Raw genomic sequence first — 14,723 nt, 5'->3', positions numbered from 1 at the left:
ACAAAATGTAAAAAAAGAACTTATTTGAAAAACTGAGCAAAATCGATCAATAAAGACATATTGTAATAAAAAAAAATGCCAAGAAACATAATGGTGTTTCATTAAAAAAAAAACATAAGTTTGTATTGTAACTTATTTTTAAGACATGCTGTATAGTTGAAATAATTTCAGGCGATGCACCAGATTAGTATCAATGTCCCCTATATTTTTTTTAATTCTAACATGAAAAGATCAATAATAAACTTCACACTTCACCAATTCGCTGGGGCACTTTGCACTTTGACTCTATTTATTTCTGTTGGAAAAATAATTTTCCAAGTTTTTTTGCTATAGGCTATTAAAAGAAGAAACAAGGAAGCTGTATCCTAAATTGTAAATGTGTTCAATGTTATAGAATTATAGATTATAGATATTATAGAATTTTTAAACATTTTTTTTCATGTTCCTGGTATCTTACCTTACTTGAACATTTTCTCTGGAGCGCGAGTTCTGGCGCACCTGTATATTGACTCTTTAATTTTTATAAAAGCTTACCCTTTTCCCGCTTTCTTTTCATGTATTTTCTTACGCATTACTTTTAGTAGCCCAAAAGGACGGCCCTGTTTCGGTTATGTAAATCTGAGTGTTTTCACTCTGTATATGTGAAAAACCCCTTTAAAATAAATTGTTTAACAAAATGTACGAAAAATTGTAGGCGTTGATAATTATTATGCGTTGCATAATTTTAAATTTGTACTCCAATAAATTGAAGAATGTATATCTTGAGACTTTTCTATTGCCATTATGTCACTTTTCACAACGTTTTTGTCTGTTTGAAATAATGGGAAGTTTTTTTTCTGTAAAATTTTCAGTAGGGTTCAGTTTTAACACATATTCTTTTAAACAGAAATGTTTTATTTATTTGTATTTATAGTTTGCCAAAAAGCAAAAGTTTGTAATAAAAAATAGTAAGCTTGTTAAAAGCAATTTAATGAGGAATCCAAAAATAATAAAATATACAGGGTGTTTCATTTAAAAACTGAAATTGATGTCAGTTCCGGTGAAACAGGAAGCGGCATTAATAGTGAGATTTAAAAAGCACACAATAATACTTTATATGCTTCTCATATGCATACAGGGTGTTAAAAAAAGATTGTAAAATATTTAAGGAGGTAATAGTACCAAAATAAACAAAAGAGTCTTAACAAACATGGGTCCGCAAAGTAACGGTTTCGGAGATATCGAATAAGAAAATTTTTAGAATTGTTACTAGAAGCTTTTCTTTTTTGTTTGAATAGACAGCAAATAAATGTTTCAAAAAACGAATAAGTTTCGATATCTCCGTTAAATTTCAAGGCTAGTATGATTTTTAGAAAATAATGATACAAAACGGATATAACTCAGTTTTTTAAATGAATCTTATTAGTTTTTGAGATCCATAATCATAGTGTAGGTACGTTATTATAATTATTTGAATTTCCAACAATAAAAAGATTTTATGCCTGGTTTTTTGAACGATTTAAGATAAAATAAATTTTAACATTTCGATACCTACTGAGGTAAAATTTATCTAACGATAGATGGTTTCAGAAACAGAATTTGAGTCAGTTAAAAAAGAACTTTAATATGATTAAATTTAGTTGATCATAATATTACCAGCTTCTCGTTTATTACATTTATAAATCAGAATGAAGGTTTAGTATCTTTGAGTTTATTTATGCGCATAATTTAATTTAATCTTGCTCGTTTCGTTTACGCTGATGTGAACAATATTGGGTACGTTATAGAAAGGTACATAAAAAACTCGTAAAATAACATCCACATTCTCCAGTCTTTATTAAATACTTATACAGGGTGTGGAGTGTGCATGTCACATGGAGGATTTCAATTGAAAATACGACAATAATTTTTTATTTTATTTATTTATTGACTAAAACTGTTTTCGATCATCCGAGATTCGTTTATTTTAGGACTGTTTTTAACATTTTTCAAGTGACTTACATACAGGTTGTGCCAGAACTCGCGCCCCAGAGCAAGATACCACGGACATTAAAAAATTCGAATTATAAATTTTTGTATCATTAAATAGACATAAAAATGTCAAATTTCAAATTTTTTTGACAGAATTTTTTTCCTGGTATCTTATCTTACTTGAAATTTTTCTCTGGGGCACGAATTCTGACACAGCCTGTATATGGCGAACAAAAATATAAAATCAAGCGTTTTTTGCATAAACTAATTACTTAACGAAAAACATAATTCGTACATTATTATACAGGATGTTCCATTTTTATTGTTACAAATTTAATCAGGTGATAGAATATTCAATTTTAAGATAAAAGTTTCCTATAAACATATATCGAAAAATTTTATATAAGGGAGCCACACCCCCTGAAAAGGGTGCATCTTTTAATAGATTTTTTCTAATATTTCAGAAACCATCGTGGATAAAATTACAAAATTTGGTACAACTGATAACCTTTATACACCCAAATGATTTCAAAGATAAAATGTCGAAATTTTTATTCAGGGGCGTCTTAAACTGGGGGGTTTACGTAACATTTTTTGATACAAGTTCATAGGAAACTTTTGTCTTAAAACTGAATATTCTATCACCTGCTTAGGTTCGTAACAATAAAAACGGAACACCTGTATATGTTTAAAATGTGATCGTTTCTCGAGAATACAATTTTTTTAATTTCCTTTAGTTTACGATTTTGATTTTTTTTTTAATGGCAACTAATACAAAACTTTTTTTTTACAAAAGCTATAATTCAAGGATGACAACTATCTACATTTTTTCAATTCTTCTCTCTAAATTGCTATTTTGCAAAACTCAAAACAAAACAAAATTTTATGTTCAAAACACAATCACATTTTTTATAGAACTCTAATTTCTATTAATTTTTATTTTCGGACGGCAAGGGATTAAAAAAAAATAAAACAGAACATTAGTTTGTTTTTGTTTCCGATGTTTTTATATTTAATTTATTGTTGAATTTACTAGTTTGTTTTTGATTCCGATGTTTTTATATTTAATTTATTGTTGAATTTACTAGTTTGTTAAATGTTTTTTTACACAATAAGACACACATTGGTGATTGTTTTCAACAGTCTTACAAAATCAACCGCTTCCGCAAACTAAATTCAAGATTAGGTACATAATGAGACGGCCAAAAACTTAACCCAAAATCTAATCTTTGAATAGTTATATCTAGTAAAAAACGGATCAAACAATTTTTTATCATGGGAATTTTTTACTCATTTGGACCTCTCAAGAGATGGTTTGACACTTTTAAATCACCTGTAATAAGTACTTTAGAAATATGTAAAAACACTATAAGATCTAATGACGACATTTCAAAAAAATCCTATGCAGAATAGTAATTAAGTTGGATAAAAATTTGTATGCCACACGTGCGTTATTACAAATAAGTCACTTAAGAAAAGTACACCAATGGCTCTACTTGTTGGTGTAAACATTTTCTTGCGTGACTTATTTGTAATATATCACACTTAATTTGTAATATTTCACTTCTGCCTGACAAAATTGAAAATGTCGAAACCGACCACAATAAAAGAAGCGATAAAAAAATAGGAAGCAAAACATCCTGAAAAAAATATTGCTGATGCTGAAGAAGTTGGGTTTCAGTTCCAGATTGAAAAAATGGACAATTCATTATCTGCTTTCACAAAATGCAGAAAATTAAGTTTATCAACGAACATGATTGAGAAAATTGCTAGAATCAGTTAATTCAAAAATTTACGGATTTTATCACTTGGTAGAAATTACATAAAGTCGTTCGCAGGACTGGAAGGTGTAAAGGATACTTTGGAAGAACTGTGAATTTCTTATAATTTTATTGAAAGAATGAAGAGTGCATATTTTAAAAAAACTGAAGGTTTTATACATGAGTAATAATATGGTCAGTGAGTTTATGAAATTGCAAGAACTGACAAGTTTGGAAGATTTGCTTTTTGTTGGAAATCCACTATATGAAAGTATGAAATTTGAAGCAATCAAACGGCTACCAAATTTGAAAAAACTTGACGGAGAACCTGTAGTAAAGGATGAAGGAGATTTATTAGGTTATTCTCTAAAAATCTACTACAGTCAGCTGGTATATTCCATAGCTAATAGAGCTCTGTATATAAATTTTTTAAAGTCTCTATTCTCTAAGCGTCTATGTAAACATTCGAGTTATAGCGCTGTAATTACCCTATAGTCTGTTTTTTATTAAGTGGAAATGTCAAACAGTCTTAACAAATTTATTCATGGTAATTTTTGGATGTTGGTAGTTCCAGTTTTTAATTTAATTAATAAAAAATGGCATTCAGCAAAAAAATCGTCTAAGAAAATTTAGAAATGAAAACACAAAAACGGGAACCAATTGAGTATCGCGAACAGTTTTTGGAAATTTGAAGACGAAAAGTCAGAAAAAGACTACCGCTAAAATTTAGACACAATTTGTAATGTAAATTTGCTAAACATTCTCTAATTTTTAGTAAGAAATAAATGAGAATACAACATAAAATCAAAGAGAAAAAAACGCAATTAAATTAGCAGGATTGGTTGCACGTTTTTGAAGAACGAGTTGAAGAAGTAACAATTTTGAAACTAAAGCCGAAGGAGAATTTAGAAAATGCATCAACTTTGAGCTCATATTAATAAATTACACAAAAATTTATTGCCGATTTTCATAAAACCTGCTTGTACCTTTTGCAAAATAACTTTTTTCTAAATAGACACTCTTTTTTATTAAAGTTTTTGTAGTAAGAAGCTCATTATTGTCCACAACATTACCTTCTTTTTTCTTCATTTAATAATAAATATAATGCAATTAGTGCAATATTATTACGATCCATTATTATTAACTTTCCTCGATACCAATAATTATAAGAGAACAAAAATTAGCATCACTGGCGAAATACGGAGAGAAGTACTTATAATAAATTACTATGTTACTATGACAGTATATCGTTATAGAGACTATAAGTCTTTACGGTCAGCAAATTTCTCTCCATAACTTTATAGAGACTTTAGGTATAGAGAAATATTTTCTTAGAGAATTCGATTTTTACTTATAGTCGATAGCTTAAAGAGTTATAGCGCTATAGCAAGTATTTTTTTTACAGAATAGTACCATAATTTATATAAATCGTATTTTACTATTTAAAAATATACATACATAAGATAAACTATTTGTACCATAAATAACTATTATACTAAAAAATGAAATAAAAAAAATAATGATAACAAATAACCATATTGTTATTTTGTCTACAAAATATGTAATTTTAGGTAGGTGTTTTAGATATTTTAGTCTGAAAAACACTCATTTTAGAGAGTTGGTAAAACAGATATTTTTTTGGGAGCGACTAAAAGAATTTTGTAGTTTCTTTTATTGATAAAGATGCGAAGTGTCTCATTAATTTTTGGGCATTTTGGGCATCAAAAACAATTGAGATTTTTACTCAAAAATAAGCAAAAAACACCATTTTGTATCTAATTGGGAGATTTCTCGGCTTACTTGAGCAAAATGTCGCAAAGGAAAAGTGCATTTTTTAACTGAAAAAGTCAAAATGTCAGAATGTTATTTTCGACCAAATTTGGTCATTTTTTGCCAAAATTTTGCAAAATCTTTTAACTCAAAAACACGTTAAAAGTTTTAAAAGGTGCACCAACTTGGTGGTTTTTTGGTTGTGAATATTTTTTTTCGAGAAAAAGTAGGTATTTAGGTCACCAAAATAAATCCAGTAACGTAAACTAAAATAGAACGGTAATTTGAATCTAGTTTAGTGATTTTGTGGCTTATTGTAGCAAAATTTTTGCGAAAAAAAAGTTTTTAGCTGAAAAACATTCTTTTCCTCTCGAAAATGTCAAAAATAGCATAATTTTCGATCTAATTTGGTAATTTTTTGGGCCTTTTTGAACAAAATTTTATACTAAAAAGGTTCAAAAATAATTGAAACGGCAAAAATATTATTAATTATTATTATTAAAGTTAATGAAAAATATTAAATTAAAATAAAGCTTCCTGCTGACGAATTTTGTAGTTTCTTTTATTGATAAAGATGCGAAGTAGATCAATTTAGCCAATTAAGCCACTCAAATCCTCCCTAAATCGTCCTCAAATTGATTTATCTCTTCTAAAGAATGTCCTTATTGCAGGGTATTCAGCAGCGGCATTGTTGGCCATCCTGTTTGCCTTGCCATTCGCTTGGCGAGTGCTAGTCCATCGCGAGCAGGGTCACTGGGAACAACCACTCTCAGCATTCTACTTCGCACACTTGGAATTGTTCTTGGGAAACGCCTGTTTGGGTGTAGGAGTGTTAATGCTCCTCGCCCTCACCTTAGAACGTTACGTTAGCGTATGCCATCCAGGTCACGCTCGTCCCATTCTAGGCTCTCCTCGACGTGCAGTTGTTCTTATCCCAATCATTACATTCATCCTGTACTTCCCCGCTGCTTTTCGAAGTAAAGTCACCATATGTCGGTTATTACCCGACAGTGTTATTATATACCAAAGACAAGAATTGACCACTTTGGTAGAACATCCTTTATACAGCATCTACAAAGTGCTGTTGGAATTCGTTTTTAAAGTAATACCGATTATTTTATTGGCGGCACTCAATCTAAGGATTTTGATTGTTTATCGGAAAACATGTGAGAAAAGAAGGAGGATGACGCTAAGTAGGACATCTTCGGGTGAAGAGGATCCTCGGAAGTTTGCAGAAGAACGTAGATTGGTGTTGTTGTTGGGGTCTACGAGTATTTTATTTCTTGTCTGCATTACCCCAATGGTCATTCTTAATGTCACTTTATCGCAGAATAACTTAACTAAATACCCGTATCAGGTAAGAGAAATTAATTTTAAGGTTTTATAACCAAAAAATCAGTTAAAGTTATTGTTGTTATTAAATTTTAACTCTTATATAACCAATCCTGTAATAAAACATGTTCAAATGGGTGGAAAAGTATAGACTCCATTAAATTCGACGTTAAACTTGATTGAAATAAAATGTTATTACACTTTTTCCACAATATATTCTGCCAAGCGAAACGATACTAAGAAAATCCATTATGAACGAGTTTTTAGACTAGATTTACATATTTGAATTTATTTAGAACAGAACGAAATATTAATAGGTCTCAAAAAAATGTACAGAGTGTTATGTAAATCTGACCTGAGAGCAACATTTTTAAAAATAAATAATAGTTAAAGTGGAAGCAAAAAACATAAAATTACTATGTAGTAATTTGAATCGGAATAAAATAATGCAAATCGTTAATAACACAGGTCAACACGAATTTTGACTTTGATAATAGAGTATGAAATTTTGATAGATTTATCGATAAGTTAGACAAAAAATATAAATGGCCTGAAAAAGTTTGCTTTTGAATCCAGGAGAACGGTTGATCAATATTGTAGAAAATTCATAGTTTAAATTTTTATTTGTAAAAAAATTGAATTTATGTATAAATTTTTATCAGCTTTTAATATCATATCAAATTACAAAAAAATCCAAAATTTTGTGAAAAAAAATTAGTTTTTTCTCAAAAACGTTTTTATTCGTTTGAAAATAAATTGAATTAATACAATTTTTGTCTCATTAATTTTTGGGCATTTTGGGCATCAAAAACAATTGAGATTTTTACTCAAAAATAAGCAAAAAACACCATTTTGTATCTAATTGGGAGATTTCTCGGCTTACTTGAGCAAAATGTCGCAAAGGAAAAGTACATTTTTTAACTGAAAAAGACGAAAAGAATCTTATTTTCGACCAAAAACACGTTAAAAGTTTTAAAAGGCTCACCAACTTGCTGGTTGTTTGCTTGTGAATAATTTTTTTCGAGAAAAAGTAGGTATTTAGGTCACCAAAATAAATCCAGTAAAATAAACTAAAATAGAACGATAATTTGAATCTAGTTTAGTGATTTTGTGGCTTATTTTAGCAAAATTTTGCGAAAAAAAGTTTTTAGCTGAAAAACATTCTTTTACTCTTAAAAATTTCAAAAAATAGCATAATTTTCGATCTAATTTGGTAGTTTTTGGGCCTTTTTGAACAAAATTTTATACTAAAAAGGTTCAAAAATAATTGAAACGGCAAAAATATTATCATTTCCGATCTAATTTGCTAAGTTTTAGTCTATTTCAACGAAAAAAACACAGTTTATTAGCTTATAATAGCAAAAATAGCACAATTTTTATCTACTTTTCGACTGGTTTGGACAAAATTTTGCAAAATAATTGCATTTCTGGCGGAAGAACTTTATTAAACACTTGAAAAAGTGAAAAATAACTTAATTTTCGATTTAATTTCGTGATTTTTTATCTTGTTTCAATGAGTCGTATTCAAAATTTGAGTACTTATTATCTCAAAAACATGCTAAAACGTTCAAAAAAGGAAAAATAGTTTGATTTTCGACCAAGTTGCTTTTTTGCTTTTTCGGTAAAAAACACAACAAAACAAGTGTAACATGAATATTAAAAAGATTTTACTCAAAAAGGGTAAGTTGAATCGAAAAAAGGCAAGAGACCTCTATTTTGTAAAAAACTATGGAATTTAGAATTTTTTGAAAGTAACAAGAAACTTCAGCCAAAATAGTTATAGTACTTTTTATCCCAAACCCCCCCAATTTAGGACGCCCCTGATTAAAAATTTCGACATAAAGGTAATCAACTGAACAATTTTATCTAAAATGGTTTCTGAAATATTGGACAAAATCCATTAAAACATACACCCCTTTCAGAGAGTATATTATTATTTTTCAATTCATGTTCATAGGAAACTTTTATCTTAAAATTCAATATTCTATCACCTTTTTAAATTTATTACAATAAAAATGGAACACCCTGTATAATAATAACAAATTAAGAATCGAATTTAATTTCACTTTAACTTTTTTATTAGTTAAAATAGACTTTTTATCTCTTCCATCCAAAGTAATTATCTTTTTCTTGATTATATGATACAACTTAAATGAAAGGTTTGTGAGGTTTATTTTTGACACTTATTACAGCAACTTTACTTTATCATTTCGGATTAGTCCACAAAAACCCACTTTATCACCACTAAACAATATCATACGTACCGGGAATTCAATTAAATTTCCAATCAATAGAGATCGGAAATTAAATTGTCGACTTTGAATAAAATAAAGACAGAAGGTACGAAAATTGACACCTCTCATATCTCCTCTCTCTGGATCATTTAATATTACCAATTTAATTTCAGAATCTAATTTATTAGAACAATTTTTTATACCGCCTCTTCAAAATGAATGACAATTAATTACCAAATTAAGATTTTAGATTTGTTACCGAGACACAAATCACAATTATTTCCCTCGGTATTACTCATTATTTAAAAGTATAAAATATTTAAACACACTTTTTTTCATTAAACAATATAGGACTGCTAAAAAGGTTCATTAATTATTATTATTATCATTGCCTTATTATCCGTCGAGTCTCAGCTGCAATAAAATGTTTTCAAACTTTAATGAAATGAAATAATTAAAGCTATTATTTAGGGCAGTTTTCACAAACAATAAAAAGTATGGAACCAAAGTTTTTCTTAAACTATTTACTTTTTGAAAAAACTAATAGATGAATGATATAGTAGTAAAAATTTCGAATTTTTTGTTTGTTTCTGAGTTCTTTCATTACAAAGGCTGTGACCTAAGGATAACAACTACATAATCTATACTTTACTCAATTTTTATCAAATTTTTTTACATAAGTTTCAATTTTGACACAAAAAATCACATTTTCTATAATAATTTAATTTTTATTAATTATTCTTTTCTGAAAGCAAATAATTAAAAAAACGCTTAGTTCCATACTTTTTATTTACCCTGTATAAAACACAAGTACTGTTCAGTTTTAAAAAGTTGGTTTTGAGAAATAACAAAGTTGAATCGTAAAAATTTTCAGGACATGTGATAATTTTAAGTTTGACTTAATATAAAGGATGTGTTGAGAAATAAAAATTCATGTAATCAATTTCAGTTATAAAAATTAACGTATGTCATATCTTAATAATAATAATGACAATAATAATTTGTAGTTTATTGATGTTTTAATAAAAAATTATTTTACACAAGTCACAAGAAAAAAACGAATGAATTAAAAACTCTTCAGTTTTATACACACAGTTATAGATTCCAAAAAAAAAACAATTGTGCATCTTTTGTCCATATGTATTAACAAGAAATTAACATCTAGTATTTGAAATTTTAGGCAAATTACGTTTTTCATGTTGTTTGCAACTATAATTTTCAGAAGTAATTTTGAACGCCTAATGTTGGTTAGCCGTTGTTGTTGTCAACTTGCTGTCAGATTTAACCTAAATTTATGACACTAGATACAAAGTATATTTTGTTTGTCACCAGATTTATGGCAACCTAGTCACAAATATCCCTAAATCCTGGGTAGTAATTTCTTATTGATACGACAATTTGTATCCCTAACAGAATTCCTAAAGGGCACAAATGTGACACCTGAGTTTAATAAAGTCCAGGGTCCACAAAAATGTGTATAGAAAATTATTAACTTCCTGTTTCATATAAAAAAAATTCAAGTATACAGAATATTTCAAAAATAAGTTGCAATACACAGTTATGTCGTTTTAAATAAACTATCCTGTTTTTTGCATTTTTGGATGTACATAGCTTCTAATTTCGAGTATTTTTTTAACTCTTATAAAAATCTTAATGCCAGGGAGAAGCTTTAAATTTTGACATCAATACCAAAATGTCAAAAGATGTCAAATGTCAAACAGACGGAGGTCATGTCGTGTTCTTGATTCACACTATCCCCAACAGCAAATAATAAAAAATAGACTTTACCAAGATCTATCATTTTTAATTTGAACCCTTTTTTTTGCCAATTTTTTTCAAAAAATATACAAATTTTTTTGTAAATACATAGTTATTATGATAATTTACTTTCTTTTTCGCAAAAAAGTGGTATATTTTTCGTTAAAACTGAGCCAAAAATTCACCCAAAATAGGCCAAAAATGGAGGTTTAAGCAAGTTTTTGTGATAAAAATATTTAAAAAAAAACTATATACAGGCTAAAAAATTACAGAATTAAATTAATTTTTTTTAAGCTTGATTTATTTCGTTTTTGATTAAGAGGCTCATTTATTTTGCAAAATCTTGTCCTAGAAATACAAAAAAAAAAAGACATTCTTGTTATTTTGTTTGTTTGACTCGATTTAACTGGCTTTAGAGCAAAATTAAGACAACAAATAGACGAGAATTAATTCGTCTTTCATTTAATAAAGTAAAATTTCCGTTGAGCTTACAAACACTACTACAAATTTCAGGAGACAAAATGTACACAAATGAAAACTGTAAATATTTATCCTTTGATCAACTGAAAAGTAGAAAAGTTACAAACACAACCCGCTAAAAGATTGATTTGTTTCAGGTGTTTCGCGCTATCGCCAACTTGTTGGAAATAACAAACTACTCCATCACCTTTTACATCTACTGTTTATTCTCTGAAGACTTTCGTAACACGTTGCTTCGAACTTTTCACTTATCAAGAGCTACTCCTGCGAGAGGCACTGTAAAGCCACCACCACCCACAGCCACAACCACAATCACACACCCCCGCAGTGTTTGATACAAATCCAGCAGACCAATGGCGACGTTGGTCTAATAAAATCTCGATAAAAAAAACAACAAGATCAATTATTCTTTCACTCTGGTGCTATTTAACCACGACTATAATAAATGAAATCGTTGGCCTAAATATTTGTAATTCTTATACAGGGTGTTTCGGCTAAACTCCATTTTAGAAAAAAAAGTTTCAAGATGACGATACTCAATTTTGCTATTTTAAATAGAAAGGTTTGTTTTTTATTGCGATTTTGAGAAAGTTTTTATCAGTCTCCTCATTACTTAAGTTTAGCCGTTTTCGAAAAATGTTTCTCTCTAAAAATCAGAAACTATACCATTTTTAATTATTTTAAAATTGTATCTGGACGTATGAAAAAGAAAAATTAAATCTTTCGTAATTTATATTCATAATTGCAAAAATACTCTAAAAAATCCCAAAATTTGAAAAAAAAAGAGAAATTTCAAATACATACCAAAAGGAAGGGACCAAACGTTTTTTGCTTAAACTATTTAATTTTTGAAAAAACTAATTGATGAGTGATAAAGTACTATAAAAATGTGATGTTTTAACAAGAATAAATTTTTTCAAAATTTCCTTTTGTTTTTGAGTTCTACAAAAAAATTATTTTTTTAAATGGCAACCCACTCTCATAAAAGCTATACTAATTTTTTCACATAAATTGCAATTTTGACAAAAAAAATCGCATAACTCAAAAACAAAACAAAATTTCGTTCTGAAAATACAATCACATTTTTTATATTATTTTAATTTATATTAATTATTATTTTCTGGAGGCAAATGATTAAAAATAAAACCGCTTGGTTCCATACTTTATATTCCCCCTGTATATCCATAACCACTAAATTCTTAATAAATATCCCGCCTGAGGATTTAGTGAAAAATGCATTGGAGCAGTGATTTTGAGTTTTTCCTTAGTTCCGTGGGTTACTAGGAAAAACTGAATTGTTATTAATAATTAATATTTTTTTTATAAATTTTTTTAACAGTTTTTATTAAAAGCAATTACTAATTTTGCGAATATTTTATAAGTAATTAATCCCATACAACTTTAGAAAAAAGATTCAAAGAACATTTTAAGTGAGTCGGCGTTATTTGAGATTACGAAATTGAGGTGGGGGAAGTTAAAGGGTTAATGGGGGTTCTTTTAAAATTGCGTCAAAAAATGTCAAAATTAAGCTGTTTTGGGGTTCGTTTTTTTAGAACATCCTGTATCTCATAATTGGATGGTCTGATTCAATTTTGGTAAAATTGGTCTTAAAAGGCTTGTTAAAATAGCTTTAATTTGATGTGCCACAAATGGGATAGTGCCATTTAAATTTTCAAAGTTGGGGTGCGTGGGTTAAAAATTACGTCAAAAATGTCCCCCTAGGAAACAAAATTGAACTGTTTTGGCGTTTTTGCAGTATTTTTTGGTTCTGAGAGATTTTCATTGGGCCACCCCCTGTATAGATATCATTTTCAGAACTTCTAATGTGGGGTTACCCCGAAACACTCTGTATGTATAAATAACATCATGTAGTTTAAAAACAGATTTTTGGACAGAAGAAACAGATCGCGAATATTTTTGTATTGATTTCATTTTCACTATCACAACCTATTAAAATATCTACGACAATGAAATCATACTTAAATGTTAGGAGGTTCCGATTTTCCGAAAATAGCAGCTGTGATAATAAGGGCATCAAGTTGAACAATGAACAATTCTTAACTTACACTGCCCATTATTCAACAATTCCAGAAACTAGGTACTTAATTATTATTATTATACTTAAGTTATAATTGTAAATACATACATTGTATTGTGGTATAAAATTAACATAAAACATAATAAAATAGCATGACCAATGTTTTGAATAATTAAGATTTTTACAGTCTAAGCTCAAGTGTGATGTACCAACGTGTGTTTATTTAAATTTGGCGTCATAGTTGGCGGTGATGTGAGTGTGTTGTGAACGGACCACGCCCGGCGAGGTGTCAAATGTCAGATTAACAACTTTCAGTACGATGGTTTGTTCACAATCAAACTTTCATGGTTAGCTTTGACGCCAAATTTAAATGCCGGTGAGGCATCCGTTACGAGCAGAAAAGAAATCCCCACTTCTAATTGAATAAAATTGTTGAAATTTTTCACACTTTCCTAGGCATTGATAAGGTACATTTCATAATTTTTTGGTAATTTTTCATTTACAAACAAGGCCAAAAAAAATAAAAAGTAATTTTCTCCCAAAATGTTGAATTCTAATTTTTATACTGACCTCTGCAGATTCACTTCCTGTAATTGTTTACGAAATCAGACAAAAAAAATACTAATTAGATTTTGAAATAAACACAATTTTCCATTTTAACTTTGAAAATCATTTTTATTTATAACCTGCTACTTGTGCCATCGTAAATTTAGGTGACAATGGGGTAAGATTTCCAGATTTACAACAATAAGAGTCTTCAAAGTGGTCAGCTACCAGTAAATGATTCTTTTGTTGCCAAATTTTACCATTTTGTCATAAATTACGCGTTTCAATAAAAAAAAAACGATTATTTAGCTAACCAAGTCAAAATTTGTAATTGTGATATCAAAGTTTGATGCGTCAGCAGGAGCAGATTCATTTAATGTAAAAACTTTATCGGCAAATTAACAGAAAGTAGATATTCATAAAAGACAAAAAACTGTTACGGCTTCATTTAGTATCAAAATAATTTAGAAAAATTCTCAAATATACCCTATCAATAATTTTAATTAAGTATATGAAATATCGCCAGTTTTAAAATTGGAAGCAGAGTTGGACGCGTAAACTACACAATTTTACAATGTAAAATACATGATTGTTTACATGTAAACAACATCATTGTTTACTTATCAATAAAATCTGTAAGGAACGTAAACAATGTAAACAATAGAAAATGTATTATTTTATTCCAACTCGATGTTCTTTATGTTTCTTCTTGGTAATATTTTTTTTAAAAGAATTCCTAGTTTCCTTGTCACTATAACTAGTTGATTTGGTTTTTTACACTGTCTTAATTTCGATATTAAGACTGCATAGGTACTACATTTCTGCAATTGATTCGTACATAATTTAAAAGATGAA

At 28.5% G+C, this 14,723-nt stretch overlaps 1 protein-coding gene across 1 annotated transcript in view; it reads left to right on the top strand.

Annotated features, from left to right (window-relative positions):
- Positions 1-11,619, top strand: part of LOC123004759 (probable G-protein coupled receptor B0563.6) — a 62,550-nt gene extending 50,931 nt beyond the window's left edge. Inside the window, exons 3-4 of the mRNA XM_044398177.1 lie at positions 6,152-6,837; positions 11,422-11,619. Coding sequence (XP_044254112.1) covers positions 6,152-6,837; positions 11,422-11,619 — 884 coding nt within the window. The remainder of the gene's footprint in view (positions 1-6,151; positions 6,838-11,421) is intronic.
- The last annotated feature ends 3,104 nt before the right edge of the window (positions 11,620-14,723 follow it).

Source organism: Tribolium madens, unplaced genomic scaffold (genome assembly GCF_015345945.1).
Source record: "Tribolium madens isolate multiple individuals breed KSU strain unplaced genomic scaffold, Tmad_KSU_1.1 Scaffold_11;HRSCAF=98;Tcas5.2_LG3b, whole genome shotgun sequence".
Lineage (NCBI taxonomy): Eukaryota > Metazoa > Arthropoda > Insecta > Coleoptera > Tenebrionidae > Tribolium > Tribolium madens.
Note: the sequence above shows the minus strand (reverse complement) of the source record. Positions and strands in the feature narration are given on the sequence as shown.